Source organism: Accipiter gentilis, chromosome 4 (genome assembly GCF_929443795.1).
Source record: "Accipiter gentilis chromosome 4, bAccGen1.1, whole genome shotgun sequence".
NCBI lineage: Eukaryota > Metazoa > Chordata > Aves > Accipitriformes > Accipitridae > Astur > Astur gentilis.
In genome coordinates this window covers 39222296-39248461 of record NC_064883.1, presented here as the reverse complement: position 1 = coordinate 39248461, position 26166 = coordinate 39222296, and the positions used below count along the sequence as shown (strand labels likewise).

General features: G+C 41.5%; 1 protein-coding gene across 6 annotated transcripts in view; it reads left to right on the top strand.

Annotated features, from left to right (window-relative positions):
- DPP6 (dipeptidyl peptidase like 6) overlaps positions 1–26166 on the top strand; it is a 575931-nt gene that overhangs the window by 475480 nt on the left and 74285 nt on the right. For all 6 annotated transcript variants that reach the window (XM_049798774.1, XM_049798776.1, XM_049798778.1 and 3 more), the window contains exon 8: positions 12513–12633. In XM_049798774.1, coding sequence (XP_049654731.1) covers positions 12513–12633 — 121 coding nt within the window. The remainder of the gene's footprint in view (positions 1–12512; positions 12634–26166) is intronic.

Sequence of the window (26166 nt, the reverse complement as noted above, 5' to 3'; positions counted from 1 at the left end):
GAGGTGAAATAAACCCTCTTTTCTTCCCTGAAGAACAGAAAATAGGACAGCATATTTTTCTTGAAACATACACTTTTAAATCTCCAGAATCATGATAATTGCTTATTTGGCTGGACTCTGGCAGATTCTGGGTGTGATCAGAATCCATACATGTTGTGGACTAGCCTGCTCACTGAATACAAATAGAAATGCACAGTGTTTGTGATGATGCAATGTCAAAAATGTAGAGAAGCTTGTAGAAACCTGAGAAGAATATGAATGCACTTAAGGACTTAAGCTGGGAGAAGGAGGACAAAAAAATCTCTTCTGCCCAATTTAAACGGAAAAAGTCTGGGAATGTGTCTCCAGCTTATAGAATTGAGTCATTACTCTTATAGTCCATTATATGGGACTTTATCTCAAGTATCGGTTTTGCGAATATTGGCTTGTCTCTAAAGACATTAAAAAACCACAAGATCTTACAAACTGTTCTGCTTTCCAAAGGCAGCCTTAACATTTCTTGGAGAAAAGGTCTCCAGACTTTACTGAATACTGTAGACACACCAAAAACATGATTTAGTATCAGTGATAGTCTTAGAAAAACCTTAACTGTACCTAACAAGGAATTATGATATATGGGCTTTGTAGAACATGCTTAAAAGCTAAATAATATTGCTTGCAGCTACTCTGTATTTTCCCTAGACTTTATTTTGCTGATGAGGTACCTGTAAAAGCCATTCTTATTGCTCTTCATGTCCCTGACTGAATTCAGCTCCAGATGAGCTTTGGTTTTCCTAACACCATCGATGCACAATCAGACAACGCCTCTATATTCCTCCCAGGTCACCTGTCCCTGCCTCTACCTCTCGTACACTCCCTTCTAATGTTTGAGTTGTAACAGGAGCAATGTATTCATCCACAGAGGCCCCTCGCCTCCTTTGCTTGGTTTCATACACATCAAGATGGACCATTCTTCAGCATGGAGGAGGTCATATTTGAAAATCCAACAACTTTCCTGGACCAGGGAAAACCCAATAACTTTTCTCTCCAGGGTTATATCCCATGGGATTCTTCCAAGCAAGTCCCTGAACAGGCCAAAATCTGCTTTCCTGAAGTCCAGGGCTTAATGCGTTTTTGCCATGGTATTTCTTCTCATGATCCTGAACTTCACCACCTCACGGTGTGTGCAACTGAGGCTGCCCCCAGACTCCACCTTCCCCTGCAGTTTCTCCTTGTTTGAAAGTGTGAGGTCCAGCAGAGCATCTCCCTTCATCAGGTCCTTGATCATCTGTGTCAGGATGTTGTCATCAATACCCTCCACAAACCTCCTGGGTTGCTCGTGCCCAAGTTGTTGTCCCTCCAGCAGATAATGGTTAAGGTCCCCCATGAGGACCAGGGCATTTGAATGTGAGGCTGCTTCCAGTTTTATGGAGAAGGCCTCATCTACTTCTTCCTTACCAGGCCGTCACTAGCAGACACTCACCACAACTTTACCCACATTGGTCTGCCTGCTGATCCTGACCTTTAAGCTCTCATCTGGCCCTTCACGCATCACCAGGCAGAGCTCTCTGCATCCCTGCTGCTCTCTCGCATCAAGGGAAACTTCCCTCCTCAGCGTCCTGGCCTGTCCTTCCTAAAGAGCCTGTATCCATCCATCACAGCACTACAGTCGTATGAGCTGTCCCACCACATCTCCGTGACCCTGTTGAGACTGTAGCTCTACAACTGCACACAAACCTTGATTCCTCCTGCTTATTCCCCGCACTGCATACATTGGTGTACAGGCACAGAGAGGCACACAGCTGTGATGGTTTCCCAGGAAAAATATGAAATCTTCCCATGTGGAGTCCTCTGCTCAGCTTCTCCTCATTTTTGTGCATTGTTTGAGGTGGACCTCCTTCGGCCCTGTTCACCAGAGTCTCTCTTGTCCACATCTCCCTTTTCTTGCCAGCCTGGTCTACTACTCTCTTGCCTGTCTGTAGACCATCATGTCCCTCCCCTGTTGTTCTGGGTTTAAAGCACTCCTCCCTAGGCAGGACAGAGCTCCCAGCCCCAGAACCGGGGCACTGAACCTGGTCTGTAGCTGCAGACCTGCCAGCTGAGCAGGACCCTTCCTCACAGTGCCAGAATTCCCAGCTTCCAGCCTTCCCCTTCACAGGAGTCTCCATTTACCAGCCCAGTCAGCTCAGACTCTGCCTGCCTCTCCTTTCGTGCAGGGTCTCAGAGAAGATCCTTCAACATTCTTTTTGACACCTCTGATGTTGCAGAGTCTTCTGACCTTCTCCCACTGCTTCTTTACTTATTCCACCCATGCCCACCTCCTGCAGGCAAGGTGACCATCTCCCCCCACCCCTAGAGGGAAGTTGCCCCCAGACATGGAGAGCCACATCCTCTCTCGGGGGCTCTTAAATGGGGCCTAGACACTGTTCGTAGAAATAGAAAATATTTCTGTATTTGAAGGCATGAAGGAATGCTTTTTCATCCTCTCTGACTTCTTAGTCGCTTTGTTGATCACATGTGATGAAAGCAAAATTAAGTTCTTAATGTTTATTTGCGAGGGATATTAGCAATTTCCAAGATATATGGCTAAAATCAGGAGATTTGCACAATTTACAAGTGGTGGCTCTTCTGCACTTCCTTTCCTAAATATGTAATCAAAGCCACTGAAGGCCGCAGATTTTTCATTTGTCTTTTACAGTAACTTTGACGGTTTTCCTTTGCAGAATCAATTACATTTCCTTTCATTGCATTGATTTCCATGCAGTTAATCTCTTACAGTGCTGCTATCAGATGCATACAAGCCTTCGATCTCCAATGAGAAGTCATGAATACTGGTTTTGATGTGTTTATGGATAAGCACAATTCTTATGTGCATCAATCTGTACTACTTTATTCTCTGATTTTAGTGGTCCCCTGGAGTGTTTTCAGCTTCTCTCTCCTGAAAGCCTTCCTGCAGAATCATTTTAAAACTGGTGTAGTCCTCACTTTGGTCTAAACACCACCTTTTCCCATCTCTGGACAGAGTAAAGTTGAATTCAAGTAAGTCTTATCTATTTGTTGCATTCCTTCAGAAACTGCTGTGTCTTCTAAATCCTTGGCTTGGTAAGGAGTTAGCTTCTTATTTTGAATTAAAGCAAAGATAAACCCTGGTATGAAAAACTGAAACTGTAGCCTTTTCTGTCAATAATTTATTAAGATGTGATTCCCCGTGTCACGTTCCACCTATGGGGAGGGGGGAGTGACCCAGATTTGCAAATCCCCTCAGTGTGGATGAAAGTGAAATAGCACTTGACGTCCATACATAAACATCAGCTTTAAATGGGAAACTTCTATAACAACAAATATTCCACAAACATTGGCACTTTCACAACTAGATCTACCTAAGCCATGAGACTTTATGGGAAATCGAGGTCAGCCTTGCATTACTTAACAATTTTAACTATAACTTAGAGGCTACTTAGAAGAAGGGGAAGAGAGAGAGACAGAGACAGAGAGGTAGAGAGATCACCAGTCCTGGATCCAACGTTGGACCTGACAACAGGGGTGTTTGGTGCAGAGATACCCCCGAAAACTTGTCCTTCCTTCTTTTATACCTAAAGTGTCCGCCCCTATAGATGGAGATTTGTCATCATTGAGCAGGCGCAGTGTGTGCTCGGGAATGTTCCAGAAATGAGTTGGTGGTCTTGACATGCGCAGTTCATGTCTCCGGCAATGGGTCGGTGGGTTTTTGGGAAGTTGCTTCTCCCGCCCTGTAGGCTTGACTGCTATCTGACCTTTCTTCATGGCGCACGCGTCGTGCCTCTTCTAATGGTTGCTGCAGGTAGGGAAGTGTGACTTTGGAGAAGCACGGTCCCACCCCCGTGGGGCCTTCTCCTCCAGCCGCATCTTCCTCTTTATGCAACTCCAGCACTTTTACAGAAGCATCTTCTCCACCCAAGTTTTTTAATGAATGTTTGAGACACTGACTATAATCAGACCATCACACCCTGCGATATGTTGATCATGTGGAATAATTTCATTGGTTCATTGCTGGTTTTAATAATGACATTTTGGGGTTGTAAAGAAAAAAAGTTGATTTAAAAATTCTTTATCTCACTCCTACATCATAATTTTTATCTGTCGCTTTTGTAAATTGCGAATATGAACCATTTGATGGAGAGAATGAAAACATTTTGAAGTTTTTTGTCTTATGTCTTTTTTCCCACCTGCTATCAAGCTATATTTAAATGGCAACAAGAAAAGCCTAATTAAAATACTAGCTCTTATTATGTAAGCTCACTGGTGTGGAGCAGTTTATAGTTTTATTACGCTTTTTGAAGAACTGTTAAGAGTTGGTGTAATCATGTCATATGCATTAAGAACAAGATCCATGACAGTATGCATTAATGGAAGCTATTTGAACATCAAAGTTTGCATTTTCTGAGGTTCAAAAGAAGAAATTGGCAGAGTATTCATTTAATATTGCATAGTCAAGCAGCAACAAGCTTTAGAACTGATTTTGAACTGATTGCACTTTTTTCTGCTGCAGTTGATGTAAGAATGATAACTGCGAAATGCCAAGACCTTTCCAGTACAATGCTTGTCAGATTTCCTTGATATCCCAAAGTAAAAACACAATTATCATATCTACTTCAAGATGTTGCATGGACAAAGATGGACATGTTAATTTTGTGTGGTAAGGACAAGTTTTAACTTGGACAAAACAGCAGGGAATCTTTCTTTCTGTAGTTTTTCATTTTCACAGTCCTTGGCTTCTAGGTTTCATACGGCAGTGGAAAAACAAAACCAGCTTGAGAAGGGCTCTCTCTAAAATATTTGGATAGAATTAGAGAGCACTAGAAGTGGAGGGGAGAAGAGAGAGGTCCTTTTGTGTGTGCATTTCCAGGAAGAACTTGATCATGCTCATCTCTGTTACAGACCTCAACCAGTTACTTAGCATATAAGTAAATAGGTAATACTTTTCTATTGCCTGGATGTATTGGGAAGTGTAACACCATATTTATATGTAGATAGTTAATATACAGTTCAGCACAAAACATTCCTATCATTGACACCCCCAAAAAATGAATAGAAGTTACAAAATTTGAAGGAAGTACTTTACACTGAAAAGATAAAAAAATGTCCTTGATTAAACTGTGGGACTGTTGTGGTGGGTTGACCTTGGCTCTGGCACCTGGAGAACCTCCTCCCCCTCCTTCCACACTGACCTTGGGGTCTGCAGGGCTGTTTCTCTCATTCTCTCACATCTGTTGGACAGCATTTTTGCACTTTTATAAATATATTGTCACAGAGGCACTACCAACTTTGCTTCCGGGCTCAGATTTGACCAGTGGTGGGTCTGTCCTGCAGCCATCTGGAACTGGCTCTGTCCAACATGGGGGCAGCTCCTGGTGTCTTCTCACAGAAGCCACCCCTGCAGCCCTCTTTTCCCTGCTGCTACAAAAGCCTTGCCGTGTAAACCCAATACAAAAGTTCACATGCACTCTTGATTGAAGAGATAATTGACAGAAAGTAGGTAGGAACCTTGAATTGTACATAGATTGATTTCAGGCAGTTGAATTCCCATTTATATACCAGAGTGATGTGGACCTGCACTATTCAAGGACTGCCCAACCTTACAGAAATCTGGGTTTACCTCAGATGACTAACTTAATTTGTCCACATATATTGTTGTAGGGTTTGTGTGGTGAAATAGGTGGCTGTTGCTTAAGACATTTGATGTGATTGGGGTTTAGGTAGAAGGACCCAAGGACTTGGATGTGGTTAGGACTACGAGCAACAACATCGAGGTGATAGTCATTGAACATATGCTACAGTCCTTTTGGGGCTGTGCAGCCCTGCAGCAGGAGGGGGCAGCTTTCAGAGACTTTGAAAAATGTGGATGAGGAAGCCAGAGTCTGGCTTATCAGTAGGGCTGGGAGGGAGGATGGTCTCTTCTCCAGGATTGTTTTCACTGTGCCTTTTATTTTTTGTATTCCCATATTAATCTACTGATGGTCTAATTTGAATGCATGCTTGCGCTGCCATTACCCTCAAAGAGCTAACGGGCCAGAGCTTGAGTAGATGAAGGCATCTGACATTGCCTGTTTGTTGGCTGTTTGTACTTAGTGTAAACGGTAGATACCTAACTTATATGAACTGCATTGATTGACATAATATTTGGACTTGGGAGCTCCCAGCACACCATAAAACCTGCTGGAGAATATTCCTTGAAGTTAGGCAGATTTTATCTTCCTTTATGTCTTCATTGGCACCTGCATCTCTGCTGAGTCTGCTTGGCATCTAAGGCAGACTAGATCACGCCATCTACAAAAGGCCACAGAAAGTCCTGCACAAGATGAGGCAGTATTGAATCCTGCCAATGTACATTGGCAATGTACAATGACAGATGTACAGAGCAAGATATATACAAGAACTATTTTTGTTTATTATTCAGCAAAAGGGATTTTACAGTAGCTGCAGGTCTGCCTTTGCAGAAGGAAGGATGACTTCAAGTAGGTACCATGTTGAAGATGACCATGACTCTGCAAATAAACAGACCGGTTAGACATATAGTTCATGGCAGGACAATGCACGTTTTGGATCTCTTCTCTCCTAGCCTTCACAAGCTTATAATAGTCTACCTGATGTGAAATAATTACAGTAAGGACGATTTTATGGTTAAGGCATTGGGATGGAGCTCAAGCTACCCATGTTTGACTCATGGTTTTGCCAGTTGTCATGGTTTAACCCCAGGCGGCAACCGAGCACCACACAGCTGCTCGCTCACCTCCCTCGCAGTGGGATGGGGGAGACAATCAGCAGGGTAAAAGTGAGAAAACTCGTGGGCTGAGATAAAGACAGTTTAACAGGTAAAGCAAAAGCTGCGCACACAAGCAAAGCAAACCATGGAATTTGTTCCCCACTTCCCATGGGCAGGCAGGTGTTCAGCCATCTCCAGGACAGCCGGGCCCCATCACGCCGAACGGGGAATGGGGAAGACAAACACCATCTCTCAGAACGTCCCCCCCTTCCTTCCTCTTCCCCCAGCTTTATAGACTGAGCATGGCATCATATGGTCTGGGGTATCCCTTGGGTCAGCTGGGGTCAGCTGTCCCAGCTGTGTCCCCTCCCAACTCCTTGTGTCCCCCCAGCCTGCTCACTGGTGGGGTGGGGTGAGAAGCAGAGAAGGCCTTGGCTCTGGGTAAGCACTGCTGAGCTGTAATGAAAACATCCCTGTATTATCAACACCGTTTTCAGCACAAATTCAAAGCATAGCCCCATACTAGCTACTATGAAGAAAATTAACTCTATTGCAGCCAAAACCAGCACACCAGTCTTCCTGTGGGACATTTAAAATAAGACTTGCCTGCTTAAACATAGGTTCCTAGAGCACCTCAGCTGAATAGCCTTAAAAGTGTGTGGCCTCTAGACCCTACACTGTGAAAGCAGAGGTTTCCCATATGTCCAGTATCATATCTGCCAGATGTTTTAGATGCATGAAGGGTCTTAAAATGGCTCTAAGTGCCTATGTTTGGGCAACTGAGTCTTGTCTTTGGTGTCCCTGTTTCACATTTTTTCACATGTTGAATGAGGAGAATAGTACTTCTCTGCCTATTAAAATGATATGCTATTGGGGTAGAGACTGTCTTTTCTGTGCATTTGTTCAGCATCTACAACACTGAAGCCCATGGATAATTACCTTTACACAGATGTTTTTTACTGATTCTGCAAAATAAATATAAGCACTTCTGAGAGATGCACAGAATTATAAAATGGATGTTATTTATTCTGCAGAATGCGCTCTCAGGTAAACTGGTTTGCCAGCAAAAGAGCAGTCTTCTGCATGTAGAGAAAAAAATAAAAGAAGGCTTTAACATTAAAACAAAACAAGGAAGTATATTATGTTAGATGAGGAGAGAGTAGCATGTTAATTTGTAGTTATATTTCCCCACTCACTAAATCTTCCATTTTTGTGGCTGTGTTTTTCAGCCTCCAAGGAATTTTGGACTGATTTGGAATTTAAAACAGTGTCAAGCCAAAACTTTGTGACTGTCTATACATGAAGGCCAGCTCTTGTCGACCAAACTGTCCATGTTAAATGGCCAACAACCTTTCCATGCTAACTACTCTCTCGTAGTTAAATCCTGCAGGCTGGCCTTGCAGTGTGGAAGGCTGCTTTCTAACATGTAGGAAACACTCACACTTCTACAATGTGCTAATAATTTAAAGTAATAAGCATCCAGGCATTACCTTTATGCTTGGAGATGCTAAATTTGAGTGATGTGACTCATTTAGTTGACAAGTTATACATGTTAGAAATGATAGGGTAAAGAGAACATAAACTTAGTATGCCACCCTACAGTTGGAAAATAAATAGAAGCAGTAAAAATGCAGATTAAAGCATATGAATTTATTTTCTCTTGATCTGTGGAGAAATAGGAACTTCACTCACCTCTTTGGCTGGAGGGAACGTGGGTTGAACAACTGTAAAAGAGGGGGTAGTATTCATCCGCTCAAAATAGCTGGTCACTGTGACTTTTGCAGTGGTCTTAAAGAGATTATTTTCACCAGATTCCTGAAGAAGTCCATAAATTAATCCATTTAAAAGTACCAGTATTTTAATTACTGCAGCATAATTGCTTAATACCACTCTGGGTCTGTCTGGTAGAGAACATTTCTTCGAAGCCCTTAAGCAGTTGCAAAAATATTTTAAACAAATCCTCCTTAAATAGATCAGTGTCATTAAGGCTCTTGTATGTTTTAAGTGAATTAAGTTTATTTTGTTGTTAGTTTAAACATTTACCTTACTGTACAAATTTATCTTACTGGATAATACTTAATCTTTGACTCTAAAGTTCTCCTCCTGTCTCAGGCTTGTGGTCCAACCAGTCTAGTATTTTTTTCTCCAATATTAGTTGTGTCACACAAGGATGTCAAATGGTTTGAAGTAATCAGTTCTAATATAAGTTGCAAGCAGGCAAAGATTTCTTCCCAGCCCACATGAATTAGTGGCTTCTTGATACCTGAGGCTAAAGGGGTTATATCTTATGCTGAAAGTTTCAGGTGACATCCTGAGTCACATAAAAGCGACAGCAAAATCCCCATTGATTTTTATTCCCTTGGGATTAGTGAATGCATTTAAAAAAAAAACAAACAACCCAACAAACAACTTTATCTTAGTTGCCACAGACCTTCCAGTTATCTTTGTTAAGTATTTTACCTTTTGAACATCTATTATAACATCCAGCAGGAAGAGAATGAAGTTCTTGTCTTCTGTTACAGCCAGTGGCAAGGAGTTCCATATGTTAATTCTGATTTCATGAGGAAAAATATTTTTATCCACTTTTAAACAGCTTTCTTGTCGGTTTCATTGGTTTCCCTGTTGTTTTGGAGAAATGAAAGGGTGAAAACATCTCTTTCCTTTTTTCTGTTTCCTCTCCATTGTCTTGTAGATCTTATGTCTTCCTTGTTTATTCTATAGTTAGCAATTTCAGTTTCTTCTATCTATGTATGGATGTTTCCATTCTTCTTACTTCTTTCAGAAAGAGGAATCTGATTTTTTCATCTGAATCTTCTCTTTCCTCCGTGTTGAATGAGTCATGATGAAAACAGACATGGTATTCAACGTGGGGTTATCTTCCTAACATAGCACAGGTTGGACTTTATGTGCTGTCCATGACAAAAGGCATATATATTGCAAGAATGTTGGGGGTAAAGTCTTGCTCAAATATGCACACCAAAAGAGAAGACACCAGAAATTTTGGGTCTGGTCTTTGTCTCCTGTACAGAGAGACATAAAACTGAGCTTGATCCCTTCTGTTGTCATTTTACATTAGTCTAGAACTGCTATGTAAAGCAAGCACGGAATAATGTGAAACTAATGTCCATACATTTTTTTTTATTATTTTTTGTTATTAAAATTTCTTATCCTCTAATTAGCTGAAAGGATTGTGATCATTTGATAGAGAGCACTGCTTTGATGTCATAAAACCAAAACAGTAAAGAATACAATATAGGTATTTCATAATATCATCTAATATCTTTCTAACCCAGAATGTGAAGTAATCCAAAGACATTTCTTTTTGATGAATAACGGAAGTTCAAAAGCTTTTTCTTAATTTATAAGATACATTACACAGAACTCTTCCTTGTGCTGCTTCAGTTATCTTTTATCTTGATTATGGTTGACGTTTTTAGGGTACAAGGCCCTGTAGTTAGGAGGATAATTTTAAATTCTCTATGAGGTGCTGCAGTTTGGCTCTGAATTATATGGGAGACAGTTTGAAGTCAGAGCATTATATTAGTTTTCCATTGCAGCTACCGGATACGTCATGCAGCCTGATTAGTGCAATGAAGCTTTGAAAGACAAAGCGTTGAAGACAGAAAACATTGCAATGCTTTATAAAGTAAAGGGCAGGAACAGGTTGTCAATCCACCTTCTTTATTTTTCCTGTAAATTCATTTAAAATTTAATACAGTACAAAATATTGCAAAACCTTCATTTGCTGAGAGAATCTGGGCAAAGGAGGGGTTGCGTCGCTTGAATAACTCCACTTGATTGTGTGCCTGTTGCAGAAGAGCCCCCACACAAGCACACCCAGAATGTTAATTCTTGGACACAGAGATCTGGATTTGTTTGGGCCCAAAGTATCTTATTCTGCTTAGTCTTCCTGATTTTTATGTGCATTTGAGCTTCAACAGCCCTCCCATATGCAGACTAGCTAACATAAAATTCTTTAGTTGGCATCCCTCATCTGACTCTGCTTACTAAAAATCAAGGTAGGAAAGAGAATGTAGTATCTTCCACAACATATTTTTTACTTCCAAAAAATATTAATTGGATGCAGCTCATCTAAGTTTAAAAGGAATAAAAGCAAGCTATAGTTTCAGTCATACTTTTTACCTTTAGGCAAACTTGCTATAACCGCTGCCAAAATTAAATTAGGATCTATACTTTCTTCTGGAATCTTTCCAGCTCATCTTTAGGTGAGGCACATACTGTAATAGGATGTGAAACAGAAGCTGAAAGCAAATATTTTTCCCAATTCTGTCTTTTCATGAGTGTAACATGAGAAATTGCATTCTAATATTGTGGTAAAGATACCTAACATTTATTCCAATATCCAAGTGTATGAAAACCCATCTGTAAATGTCTACTAAATTATATTAACAGTTTGTCTTTCAGTCTAAATGGCTTTCTGATACCCTGTTCAGTACATCTTTGCAGTCTGAATGGAGTTTAAAAATATTTTAAAAACAAGAGCGCTACTTCGAGCAGGATGCGGTTCACTCTGGGGTGAAGAGGGAACAGGATCCGTGTCACTGATGATAGCAAAACACAGAACAAAGCATTTAACCAGATGATAAAGACTGATGCCATGGAATAATTTTTTTTTTTTTTTTTAAATGGCTGGCTAAAGTTTTGCCCGCTGGTCAGCACTTAAACACCTAAATAAACAGCCTGATTCCCAAAAGCATTCTCATAGCAGTAGATCTAACGACTCGCATGAAATTAACTTTTAAAAAAAAGACAGGCGGCTTATTTGGGAGTGTTATGTTAGGCTCCTTTCCTGACAATCTTGAATTGAAATTTCTGTTATTGGTAAGAATTTTATATTTATAAGTTCTTCTCCAAGATGGAATTGCTTTCCCACAGACAGCGCCAGCTGTGTGACAAGTGTTTGCAGAGGCAGGCTCAAGTACCCGCTGGCGATCCTCGGTGTGTGCCTGCCCTTGCCCTCCCGAGGAGCTGCGAGGACATTTTGATCGTGTAATCTTTCGGCAACCTGAATCCACTAGGTTTTTGCAACAGGAGAGGAGAGGTTTCCCAAGGCGGGCTGGGGGTAATGGCAGCTGCATCCGTGCTGGCAGGGAGGTGAGACCCCATGGGTGCCTGTGTCCCATCCACCCTGGTTCCTGTAGGAAGGTGACCTGGGGACCGGCACATCCCGTTGGGTCCTTGGAGCATGTTCCCATGCCTGCTCCCCAGCCAAAACACCGACCTCCTCGGGCTTTGTTCGCCAACGTGCTGCAGTCACATTGACTATTCAACAGCACACGTTGTCTTCTTAGATCTGCGCTAAAAACTGGGTTCAGATTTATTTAATAGGTTGCCAGGTGTGTTTTAAGGAAGCGGGAGCAGCTGGAAACAAACAAGATGCCATTTCCAGTAGCCAGTTCAGTCACCACAGGGCATCAACATCAGCTCTGCAAACTGCTACTGTGTCCTGGACCACTTTCTGAAAATCCTGAGCGATGGCATTCTTCATTTCACGCCCTGTAACTGCACTGTTCAATTTCTGAAATGAAGACAGGAGTGAGAAAAATAAGCTTGTATCAAAGGACCAAGGCTTCAGTTTGTTGTAAATTAGCATCTTTCTATTAGCTGACGGCACTGGAAGTAAGCTGTGGAAATCCTTTTTTGACAAAAGATGCTATAAAACTGTGATACATGATTTTGTACTGCCAATTATTGTAAAAGCAAAATGCAACATTTTATAATGGAGCCACTGTTTAATGCTGTTCTCTTTTTCTTTTTCCCTTCAAATCAGATATTTATCTTTGAGAATAACATCTATTACTGTGCCCATGTGGGGAAACAAGCCATCCGAGTGGTCTCCACAGGAAAGGAAGGTGTTATTTTCAATGGGCTCAGCGACTGGCTATACGAAGGTAGGACACAACATTTAGGGCAGCAGTTAGTTATGAGTTTAAGTTACACTCTAGATTTACAGAACTGGCTGGAATTAGATGTTCAGCATTGCATTTCTGGGGACTGGTGGACCACGGAGCTGAAAATCTGCTATTCTAACAGTTGTCTGAAGTGCTGGACTGGAAATAATGTGAAATGATGTAAGAATTCTGTTTTCAGGCTGTTTTTCTTTCCTTAGTCCAAAGGTAATAAATCACCAAGCTTTAATGAACAGAACTGCTTCATTATTTAATGGCACCTGCAATCACTCATAGACGTGCCAGTTTTCAAATCACAGAAAAGGACAAAGGGGGAGGGGAAAGGGTTTTGTTTTAAAGGAAGAAGTGAGGAAACAATTTTACTTGATTAGTTGTTTTCCACAGCACTAGGTGGGTCCTGGAAGTGGCTCAGATCTTGCTACCTAAAAATTTTCTAAAAGCAGACAGGTCCTCACAGTAATTGGCTTCTTTCTTTTGAAAATGTGCCTGGTGGGGTAGAGGGTCATCGCTGGAGCACTGCTTTACTTTAGTCCTTTCAGCTGGCAAATGGCCATTTAGGTGTCTGTGAGCAGCTGCTTGCAAAATAATCTCAACTACTCACTAGCTTAGGAAAGGATCCCAGCCATCCCCAGTTCTTTTGGGGCATGTTATAGGCTTTTAAGCTAATACTTTATCAGAATTAAAGTTAAACCGTATATATACAGCATATAAATATATATCTCTCTCTAACATGCACACAACATGCATCCCTCTCTCTGTTACTGGCAGTTCCTCTTCACAAGGATCCTGGTTTTGGGACCTGGCAGTGTCTCTTTCCTGTGACACAGTTTCCCTCTAAAGTCTCATTTTCTCCTGCAGGTCCCAGCACAGTCCCAAGCTTTTCTTACCTCTACAGAATGAAGTGTCCAGATACATGTATTAGCTGTGCCCTGTTGGCTGCTCCAAGTTTCCTTGAGGCTAAATGGAACAGAAGAGGTTGCAAAATGTCATTCACCATTAATTGGTGTAAAAATATGAATCGCTTCTTAAATTATTCTGTATCACAGCTAAGCTGGGGCTGTTGGACTCAAAAATGAGGGAATTAAAATAAATTATTTTTTTTTGCCACTCCCAGAGAAGCTGGTCCCATAAATCAGTGTATAAACTCAGCAAACACATCAGTGGAAAAATCTGATAGCAGTTTCGATTACTTTTTATATTTAAATGTGTGTTTACACTGTACCACGGAATATTTGCAAGTGAATGTCCTCCTTGTGAAACACTTTGTAACCAGAGGAGTGGCTAAGATGTTACAAAATGCTAATTTTCTTTAATTTTTCTTTATTTATTAATTTGTTGCTGAAGTTGCTGGCAAGCCTGTTTGACTCTGTAGGTCAAATGTGCATATTAGTACCTGTATTTTGCTGATAAACATCATTTAGTACATAAGGTCTTCTTGTAGAGCCTCGCACACAGCACCATGCTGAGAGGAGTTTGTCAAGCTGGTGAACTCCAAGCACGGCGGCAAGCCCGTGATGACACTTGTTTTGCTGACACATATTTTTATTCAATTACTGAATTGCTCAGGCAATTTCTTGGCTGACATTGACTTTCAGGTTTGTCCTTTATAATGAACTTTCTTGTTAACTTTATGTTAATGTACTGGGATAAGAAATGAATCTATGATCATATACAGTCTGGATATACCAAGCCAGGTTCTGAAATCTCCCTGAGCAGCGTCTACAGAGTAGGACCACTGAACCTGCTGTTCACTGGGAGTACGCTTTGCAGAAATCTGGATATAGCATCCCTCTGGAAATGCCACTTTTTGTCCAAGCATGGCTTATATTGAAATAAAACCTTCTCTTTCTTCACATGCAAGGTGTAGAAGGACCCAAAGGAAAACCTGAGATATAAACGATCCCAGGTGATGGGGTGCAGCAGCCAAAATCAAATCCAGAACTAGACTGTGTGAGCTGAGCTCCTGCTCTTGCACTGCATCACTTGTGCAGTCCTCACGGACGTAAACCTGGGACTGGAGTCAGGGCTGAGAATTCACGGCAGATGCATGATCAAGGTGTGAGGCCACGGGATCGTATGGATATGCAGTGTTTGGATGTCAGCTCTCTGAATGCGTGAATGGATGGAGCAGGATCCCAGAAGAAATCGAGTATTTCGTTGTGGTAAATGGGTACTGACCACTGGGAGATGGATGACACATCCCCACTGGAGTCCATGGGAATTCAGGCATCGCCGTCAGCGAGGCTGAAGTTCAACCTTAGCAGTGGCTGGGATGCTTTGCTGACACACTCTTACCGGCGCCTTTATTTTTCCGAATTGTCTCCTTTTCTTGGGTGCCTCCTCTTCGGTGGGATAAACAGAAACAACATTTCAAATCCAAACTCACCTGATTGGAATTGCTTGATATCTGGGCAAGGATCGAAATTTACCACCTCAAGGCTATTTTTCCTCTTCCCCCATTCCCACTGATGTTTATAGACATGTCTTCCCCACCTCCCTAGCAGAGCTGGGTGGGATGCTCAGACCGATGTTTGTTTGCACTGCCGCCGTCTCAGCGAGCTACTGAGATGAACGCTGAGCATATGTAGAAATCTCATTCCATCTGTGCAGCCGTCTCCGGCAGATAGTCTGCGAAGGAGCTGCGAGAAACGCTGCAACGGGATCACAGAGAGTTCAGTGCGCTCCTCTTCCCTCGCATGCTCTTTTTGGTGCTGAAGTTCACCACCTCCGGCAGCGGCAGCCGAGCTGGGTTACTCTGACAGCTCACGACCTGCTTCTCACTTTCCCTAAATGCAGATTAAAAAAAAAAACCAAACCCCCCAAAACCCCAGCCTTGATGTTTTCTATTTGAGGAAGCCAATTTTTAAGGCCTTTTATTGTAATCAGCAAGACCACATCAACAAAAGTCCCCCTCACCCTTTTGGAGAGCCGTTTGCACGGCACACCGTGCAGATGGCAGTGCCAGCAGTGCCACCGTTTGGGGTAACTCCTGACACTTCATGTGAATGGTAGACCCAGAGGGAACGCTTTTCCTCGTAACGTGATTGCTTTTGTCACGACAGAATAGATGCACTGTACTATTAATCACAGGTTTTTACTAAGTCCGGAAGCAGAGCAGATCTAGAGTAGATTTGACAGGCTTTTTGCCCTGGAAAAATGCAGAAGTTCATTTCAATTCCAGTTAAGCTCTGCTTTTGTAAATCTGCCAAAGGGGAAAAAATTTCTTCGAGGTATTTATGCTGATCTGTAGACTTTTGATAATACAGTGAAAAACATTTCAAATCAATCAGAGCTTAATCTACTTAGTGCATTTAGCTGGAAGGTTATAGATTGATACATAGATTACTGAAACATGAAAGCATAGATTAAACATGGGTTTTATTACTAAAATAAGCATTGACAATGTTTTCACAGTCTGACTTAACATTTTCAGAGCTGTGCCTGATAGATGCTTTTACTAAAATGGAGTGATATCCTATAAAAGGGAGTTTAAAGTTTTGCAGCTGAAACCAGCTAAGCATTTAAATGCATAGCACCAGCAAAGAGTGCTTTATATTTCATCTTGCTGTATGCTTGTTGGTTTGAGAATATGTTTTAGCAACAATGAGTCTTAAAGATAATCTTAAAACAAGTGGTGGTGTAGCACAAAGTACTTTCAAAGCACTCAGATAAGAGTATTTATATGTTCTTTATATATTTAGTACTTCTATTAAAGTAATGTACATTTTAAAGGGTAAAGTACAGGTAAAATTCATTTCGTTTAAACACTTTGTTAGGGCACTCTTCCACAGAAACAAATTCTGTCATAGTGTAATTGAAGCATCTTCATTTGCTACCAGGCACTTGGAGAAACTGTTCAGATGTTGTGAGAAAGGATGGCAGCGAAGGGCTCTGCCAGAGGTCACCTGTGTGATCCTGCTAAATGACAAAGAGAGGGTTGTGGTGTCCCTGGGTTGCAGTTTAGAAGCTCACTGAGGTTGGGATTGTGTGATGCTGAGTCCTGGGGAATGGGGCAGGAGGACCTCCCTCCGTGCTGGCCCGCTGTTGCCAGAACAGGGACACCCCAGCAGGGTAATTCAGGGTCCCTTTACGTGGCTCTGCTGAGCAGGAGAGGGACCTGTTGCGGGCTGCACTACTACAAAGTGCCGGTGTTACCTCCCTTGAGCAAGTCTGTGTTCACAGACAGAGGGAGACGACTTCTGGAGTTATGCTCTGCTGCCAAGCGTGTGCTCGGAAATCATGGGGGAGCAGGACGCGCCACGGTGATGTGTGCGCCTGTCATCATGGGGAGGGGAAAGCAGGATTTTCACCTCTAGATGGGCCTATCCCATCCACGGAGTGTGAAACTGAGGGGTTTCCTTCTGGTCTGCTGCACGTGTCCTCAGTTGTAAAAGAAGTGCCTTAGAAGCTATTTTGCACCTTGGTCTGCGGAACACGTATTTGGGGTTTAGGGACGTTGGATGCAAAAGGAAGAACTGCATGTGAGTTAATCCCTCATCTCATGTCACTGTCAGAGCGATCAAAGGGTTTGTCCTCTACGTCTCTAAAGCTCATCTCCAAGTGAGCATCCCCCATTCCAGACTGAGTCCTGACATCATGGCTGTGAGGTCTCACCTGGACGTCTCCTCATCCTCACGTCAGAGAGAACCACATCTGGCAGCCGAGCACCAGTCCCAGCTCACACGGCACGCATTGAAAATTCTGACGCAATATGAGCTATATGTATCCATTATTTAAAATTGATACCCTGCTCTGTTGAGCTTAATGCACAGCAGTGTTGCTCTGCTTTATTTGTGGCTAGGGAGCAAGAGGAGGAGTGAAAAAAAGACTCTTTTTTAGCGATGATTCGTACGCCTTATTAATCTTCATTCTGCCTGCATCTTACGTTATCACCAACAGATCCTCTTATGTGACTTCGCAGTGACACCTGGTGGGAGAGGCCAGGATGTCATCGTCATTAAGACAATGAAACTGCAGAATTTTTTGCTGCAAGATCTAGTAAAGGCTCCCAATTTCCCCTCACATACCTTTCCCTGAAACTCTCTCTGAGCTTATGGGAACTACACATCCAAAGCTACTGGCTGATTCATGCTAATAGCGGTTCTGTTCCTTTTCTAGACTTTATAAAGAGAGGAAAGAGAACACAGTAATAAAGAAAAATCTTTTCCATAATTTAATCAGCCTCTCACAAAAATCAGAGGGTATATTTAGAACATGTATGGCTGGTCTCAGAAGTGCAGTGCCTGTTAGCAGCTGCCAAATCAAATAGCAGTTATTTTGAGCGGTATCTTTTATGCTTATAGTATTTCAAGCAACTGAAGTAGATATAGTTGGTCAGTTTAGAAGTATTAATCCTGGGACTCTGGAAATGGTCCTAATATTGGGAAAATGTTAGATAAGTCTGCTGAAACAGTGCCTTACCTAATTTGTCCGTATGCTCCATTTTTCATTGTATAATATGAGAACTCTGAACTTCTGCTTGGAAACAGGAACTTTGATGATCAAATTATACCTGAATTTGAAAAGGGATATTCATAGTTAGGCTGAAAGCAAGTAACTCCTGTTAAGTGCCACCGGAGAAGGAGATCAGACATCCTAATATTTCACGGTGTAGGGCTAACCTTTCGCAGTAATTAGTAGCTCCAAGACCCGGTGGGAGAGGATGAGATGAAGAATTAGACTGAGTCATCACTGAATTTTTTAAGATACTCTGGATAAATAAATCTCTTGCTGAAAGAATGCTAAAGCCAGGGCTCCAGACAGTAAAAGGGGTCAGCTTGAATGGGACTACATATTATTCCTTTTTGACAAGATATGTGAAAAATCACTGGGACAGTGAATATAGATTTTAATTTGTTTTTAAGAACTTTCACATTTTCAGTCACAAAGCAAATATTTCATGGATGTGGATAAATTTGCAGTTATACGCATCTGCTATGGGGTGAAGGGGGGGGAGGGAACTGGGAAACGGCGTCAGTGCCCCAAATGCCCCCCAAGTCTAAAAATCACTAGTTTGTCCTCAAGAATGTGCTGATATTATTCAGGGCTTTGGGGGAAGCTGTGTGGAATTTGTTCCTTCATTTCTGTGCTTGTTCAGGTGAGGTAGCAAAGCCAGTGTGGTGCTTCAGTGACATTGCCACCATATTAAAATAGAAAGCTTTCCTCTGTTCTGCATATTGGACATCATTCAGTGCTGCCCATTGAGTACATGCAGCTGTTGTGTAGCACTTGGGGCCATACAATTCCCAGTTAACCATTATTTAGCTGCCTATTGAAAATGGAGGTGACTATTTTTTGGTGCACCCATATTTGCATGCTCATTTATACCAAATGTGCATAAAAATTGGCCATTTCGGTTGCAGTCAGAATTAGCATGAAGAGCAGCTCAGCCATGTGTTTGAACTGGGTATTTCCACCATACATAATTCTGTTGCAAGGAAGATGAACTAGATGCAACATTATTTTGCCTTATTCATGTTAAAGCAGAGGAAGAGTGGCTTAAATTTCACCAGATCATGTCATGAAAGGTTTGGCAGAAGTTCCCTCACCTTCCTTCTTTGGCAGAGGTTCCCCTGTCATAGGGAATCTCCCATTATAGTTTGCATCACCAGGAACAGGCTTCTGCCCTTCTCAGTTGGCGAAGGTCAGGGAAAATTGAACCATTTACAATGCACATTGCAAATGCCTGCCTAGAAATCAGCAAGCTCCTGAAAACTTTAAAATCTGCCGTTATCTGGACTGGCTTCAAAATCCAGCACCGCAACACGATAAACCTTGCCAGCTCTAGCCCAGTCTTTAACCTTCCCTTTCTGGAGAAGGTTGGTTGGAAGGGGGCTGCCAGCCAAACCCAACACCTGTCATCCTCTAATTTTTGGATTGCCATCATTCAGGCTTCAGGACGGCTTTTGGAAGGAAGACAGAATATTATTTACTGTGGTCAGTGATCTCCTTGGGGAGGTAGAAGGAAGCCAGATGTCGGTCCTGATGCCGCTGGTCAGTCAGCAGCTGCCAGTACTCTAACTCAAGAGGTGTTCAGCGAGTGAAGTTGCTTGTGTTTGCCCTGAAGTGTGCACTCTGCTTTCACAGAGGTCCTATTTAAAAGTGCATCTCTTCAGGAAGAGCTCTGAGCCTTGATGCTTGGCTTGGCATCATGCTTGGAGGCAAGACCTCGATAATAGCTCAGCTCAGGCTGATAAGGGAAAAGAAAATTCTTCTTTCTAGAATTAGGTGCTGTGCTTCCAGATATAATGCCAGCCTGGTCACAGCCAGAGGGAAGATTTTAAATAAGTCTGAACTGTTTTATAATATTTTAGGTAGTTTCTTATAGTTCCTCGCAGTGTCTTGCAATTCATTCTTTGCTGGATGAAATTGTTTCTCTGTTGGTTGAAATCATCCAATCATCGTTGGAGGATTTCTGTATACTTGAGATAACAGTAGAAATAAAAATGTCATACTTTGCAAGTAATTTAATCTTTTAAGATAAGGCAACACTCGTCTGCATCGCAACAGTTTGTGAGTGACTTGTTTAGGTCTGCTTGGCTATGTGATTAAAGAACTTAGTGAAATGTGTATGAATCTTTTCCTGGCAACAGATTTGCAGTCTATATAGCAAACACGAGAGCATGACTTGTGTTCAGTTACAGCAGTTTAAATCCAGACGAAGTTTTTTGATCTCTGCAGATTTAGTTGAGATGTGCAACTTCCCACAAAATTTAACCAGCTGCTGTGGCAGAGTCTCTTCTCTTTTCCACTGTTATTTCACTGCCACTGCCTTGTCAGGGATACAGTTACCTCTTCACTCATAGGAAAAGAGCTACCCACTTTGCAACCAAATTAAACCCAATTAGTTAGCTACTATTCTGCTTTAGCAAGAGTACATGAATAAAAATGAAAAAAATGACAAATGAAATATGTAAAAGGGTATCAGAGTATGAAAGTAGCACCTGGTAGGTATCTGAAAGTGGATAGTGTAGCACCAAGTCAAACACTTCCACGAAATGGTGTATTAAAAGTTGTATAACAGAGCTGTTAGGGTTTTCTGCTTGTATGTGAGTTCTATTTCTCTGCACCCAAGTCATTTACAGTAGCATTGGGTTAAATACTGTACTGGAGATCTGTGTCCTCATTTTCTGATTATGCTGGTATTTTTAATAACTAATTAGTATTCTAGCACTTTAAATGTTGCAGAACAGGTTTTCACCTATGCTGTGCTAATCTGAAGTCTGGAATATCTCCATGGAAGCTAATGGTGGTGCTCTGGATCTGCACCAGGGTGCCAAATGCAAGGGTCTTGCTGTAATATTTGTTGCAAAGGAAATATTGACATTATTCACAGAAAAAGAGTGTGAATGTTACAGAGTACTTGCAAATTCACTCAGTTTTGAGAGCTATATTTTTCCTCCATAAAATCATATCTGTGGTTTGATATGATAAAACACAGAGAATGCATTTAGGTGATCAGGTTCACTGCAGGTAAAACAAAGATGCATCGTTTCTGTGTCGATAGAATTGAGCTTGGTGGCTGTGACACACATAAGAGTCTTTCAGGCTGCAGAATACTGTAGAAGATTAAAAGAAATTGGGTTAATTTGCATGAAAACTATGTACATGAATATTGGGGGAGAATATATCTGTTAGGGCATGTTGCCCAGGGATACTGTAGGGGTTTCTCTCCTGTGGGGTTTTTAAGAGTGAATTAGACAGATTTTTGTCGTAAGTTGTTGAGATAAACATCAATCCTATTTCAGTGCAAGGTGGGGATTAGAGGGTTTCTTTGGGCTTCTTCTAGACCTACAGTTATATGATTTTATGTATAGTTTTGATGGCTTTTTCTGATCTCTTTCCAGTTAGACATGTTGGCTCTGAGGTTACAAAGTCACTAAGGGCTTTTGAAATACCCCTTCAGAAGTTACAGAGTACCTGTTTTTATATACAATTGGGTAAATACACATATCCTGCTTGTATAAGATAGGTGTAGGTAATGGAGCGCTCTATTGTGATAAATTTACATTTGCCTCATTATTCCCCTGAGGGAAATTGGTGGTTTACTTCTTCTGGGGATGTCCATGAACTTCTGTTGAAAAACATATTTTAAAGAAAATAAAGAAGCTTAATATTTTTGAAGTGCTGCAGTCAAGAAGTGGTTAAAAGGACAGAAAGAACAACCAAATTGAATGATAGCCATAGAAATTTTATGTTACTGCATAATTCCATCAATTTAATGTGAAAAGTAAATTTCTGTAGGTTTTTTTCTTGACGCGTTAGTTGTTCGTTGGTGCAGCCTTGCTTACGGAAATTGAGGAGCCAGTGCAAAAACTGCAGGCTGTTTAAATAGCCGTCCTCTTTGTCTCTCTGCTCCTTGGCCTGAATAAAGACTATGTGCTGTAAGAAATAAAAAAAACCAAAAATGAATGTACGCTGTCCAAATTAGAACTAGTGAAAGCTACATGAAAGAGATTAAAATTCTGCTGAGATATGTGATTCTCACTAGAGAGTTGGCCTATCAATTGTTGTACAATAGTAGGAAAATCAAAAGAGTATCAGAAATAATGACAGAAGTCAGCTCATAATTTGTGTATGGTGTCAGCTTTCCTAATGAAAAAAAAAAAAAAAAAAAGACGAGGAACCAAACTGAAACAGAGTTGAAAAACTCCAACTCCAAATACTAATACCAGTTGGAAAACAGTCAGAAGTTGGAGCAGGTCTTTGACTGGAAGAGCAGAGGAGGTAATGACCGGTGAAATGCAAAGGGTGAGTTGCTGCTGAGGGCCAGGTGGGGACGAGGGGTGCCCCTGCGGAGCTGAAGTCCACCATTTCCTCCAGCAGAACAGGCAGGAGGTTAAATTTTTGTGTGTGAAAAACGACCTTCAGTATTCCTGTCTGTGCTGCATGTGCTTGATGTTGCATGAGGAATGATAACCAACGTGCTCAGATCCTGATATTGGGAAAAGAAGACTGTATTTTGCACCAGCGTTTCGAGCTACCAGCTCTCCACTGGACCTCAGACCTTTAGTACATGAGGGATGTGGGTGTTACAGTACAAGGCATTTTCCAAATAGGGGCAAAGCATCCAGTGGTGACTGCAGTGTTGATACCAACCAAGGCACATGCAGGGTGACTCTACCTGGATTTTGCTCTGGATCAGCAGAACTGAAGAACTAGGGCAGATCTTTAAAGCGACCAGATTGACGTACCGGCAGCGTCTAAGAGATAAAGCATCCAGGGATTGTATCACCCTCAACACTCAATTAGTTTATGTTGCTATAAGTAACTACCATATGGCGCAGCTTCTGCACCAGCTGTTTTCCAGTCTTCAATGGGTAAAGGTCTACAGGGGAAACTATGCCACGGAGTTAACTGTAATTAGAAAAGTGGAGGAAAATAGCATATTTTAAAGATGATCTTAAAACTTTCGGATGGGTAGGTAGTAAAATACAAGTGGCCAGGGATGCGTTTGGCTGTCGCGTGCCAGGCGGGGGATACCAGGTGCCTGCAACCACCACCCATCTGCAGCAGGGTGGGTTGCAGAGGTTCCAGCTGTGCCCAGTCTGCGGTGGTGCAACAGCCAGTGTGGGACAGCAGGAACCGAATCCAGGCGGGTGGCAGAAACCTTTAATCATGCCCTGGTATGCTGAGATGCAGGCTGAGGACTGCAGGGACCGAGCAACGCTGTAACCAGTAGAAGATGTTTGCCTTCAAATCCACGGCAAACAACGGCAGGAGCTGCTCCGACCTGCTCCCTGCTTCTGCCTCCCTGCAGACCTCACCTACACCCACTGCGATTTCTGGATTTTCTGGAGGTGGGGTTATACATCACAAGCCAAGTTTCATTGCCTACCAAGGCAGAGCCAGACCATAGCCACCGCACCGGGGATAAGACTGAGGAATAAACCAGATCCTACGTCTGCTCAGGTCTGCAGCCTCCAGCAAGAGCAGCACCGATCGCTTATGTTTTCCCCAACCTCTTTGCCTGGTTGCCACCGCTTCCATTGCAAACTGAATTTCCTACTTCCAGAAATATTTCCATGGCACAGCCGGGCCATGAAGAGTTGGATTTGATGCTGTTCTTCCCAGTTCTTTTCTTCTAAAGGGATCACTGCCGTTTCTGTGGTCTTCCGTGTCTTCTTGGCGCTGACTGATCACACTTTCAGACAGCTTGTGCTACTGGCTTAACAAGCTATTGTTTGCATAACAGAAAATTATGATTAGACTACATTCTTTTTTCTCTCTCTCTCTTTTTTTTTTTTTTCTGGATAATGACTGAAAATTTGTTGTGCCCTGATCTCCAACCATAAGAAGTTTTAAGACCATGAAAGTTCTTGCATGTCGCTCTGCCCTGGGAAATGTTAGTCTATTGTTTTGAGTCACGTCAAGCAGCACGGCAACACAAAATACTGCTAAGTATTGTAATTTATTTATAATCATTTTAAATGCTTTTTATTAACAAATTCCTTAATTGTGGACTTTGAAGGAATCGCTTTTCACTTTTAAAGGATTTTTTAGATTTTAATGAGAGCAGAAGCATCATATAGTACCAAAGCAAACTATCAAGTGCTCTGTGTTTTTATCCATAAAATTTCCTGTGATGTAGCTAGGTCTCCTAGATGGTTTTGCAACTGTAGTGGCCATCTGGATGTAAACTACACCAAGTGGTGATTATACAGCGAAGGGCAACCACTATAGTCTGCTGGGCAGAGTATTTGAATTCCAATCTATTAGCAGAAAAATATTTCCCACAATTCACACGAACGTGCCAGAAAAGTAGATGTAAAATTCACAATTACAATTGCATTTAGTATGTACAATACCCTGATTTATATACTAGATCTGGACCAAAGTTATACAGTTAAGCAGAATTCAATACCCTGAACTTCTCTGAGTTTTGCTTCAAGATTTTTTGGGGGGTTTTGAGTGTTTCTACTGACTTATATAGTGCTATATTCTTGCATATAACCAATTAAGCCTTAAATCTGTGGTGCCTGGGCTGGGGACCAGAGAATTATACCTTTCTACTGAGACCGGTAATAGTTATATTTCAGTCTGAGAAGTATCAACACTTTTTCAAAAATGCAGAAAAAAGGTTTACATCATACTTTAGATCTAGACTCTCTCTACATACTGATTTTAAAATGAAGTAGTAACAAATATATTTTTCTTTTTTCATTTTCTCAGTAACAGTCATTTAAAATGAAGACTACAAGTTTACTCCTTAGTGTGGTTTATAAAGGCCTGATCTCTCATGGATCACCTTTTATTACGCATCTGTAATTCCTTTCCAGGCTGAATCTTTTACTGGTTTTTGTTGTTGTTGTTATGTACATATTCCTATTGTTTCTTTATTGTGTTTCTTATATTCTTTTTAAGCTGGTATTAAATCATTTGAGACTCTTTCTTTTTTTTTTTTTCCCCCAATTCCAATGAGGCAACAAACACAACATAGACTAAAGGAGAGAGGTACTATCTTGGAGGGAAAGAGTTAATACGGAAGCACATATGAATGCTTGTTGGCAAAAAGGAATATTTCCAGAGTGGTCCTCAAAACTTCATTAGAGATCAGAGAAACATGTGGTATTGCATTAGCTGAAAGAAAAACTCTTACATAACAGGGTTTAATGTCCTTGGAAATGTTGCAGAGTTTATTTGAAAAATAAACCCAACAATACTCTATTAAATTTATAAAGGAAATGGAAAGCAGAAACTCAGAAGACTGTAATTGCCACCTACAAATATCATCATTAGAGTGAGTAAGAAATGATGAAGGAGGAAATCAGAGGCAACTCACCTCCTGAGCAGAAAGGTGGAAATTATATTGCCACCATGTGGTAAAACTACAGAGATATAGGACGAGCTACCTTCACCGTCAGGATTTGATAGGAGAGCTGCAAACAGTCAGAATCTGTGTGATTTGCTGGAAAAATATAGTATGCAAATAGCATCCTGATTAGAATGAAGTAATGTGAGATGAAATCCCATTTTGCTTTTGATTAGTGTGTACAGTCAATTCTTTGGTGGTGTGTTTTGGGGGGGGGGACTTGGCTTGAATTTCAGTTCAAAACTGTTACATAAAATATTCAGCAGAAAAGTGAGCAGAGCGCAGAAAAGAATAAAAAAAGTTCTCTTTTAAAAATGAGGTCATTTATAAGCTTTTATGAGTACAAAAATCCATCATTCTGTTGCATGTCTTCTTGAAATCATCTCTAACGTTTCTGCATTAATTTTGATTTTTCTCAAATTCTTCTGATAATTGTGGGATACTTCCCAGTTCTATCACACTTAGAAATATGAGCTTTAGTGTTTCACAAGAACTTTTAGCACACGCTACGTAAAAATATAATTATTTTTCAAACAGAAAGTCTTCCAGTTCTGCCTACAGCATGATTTGGGATTCACAAAAGTGTGTCAGCTTGTTCTTTCCTCCCCAACTTTAGTTCGTAATTCTTCGCGACGTGACAACTAGGTGCTGGAGAAATTATTAGGATTCGAGAGCATGATTTCACAGCCTGGATGAGTTTTTCA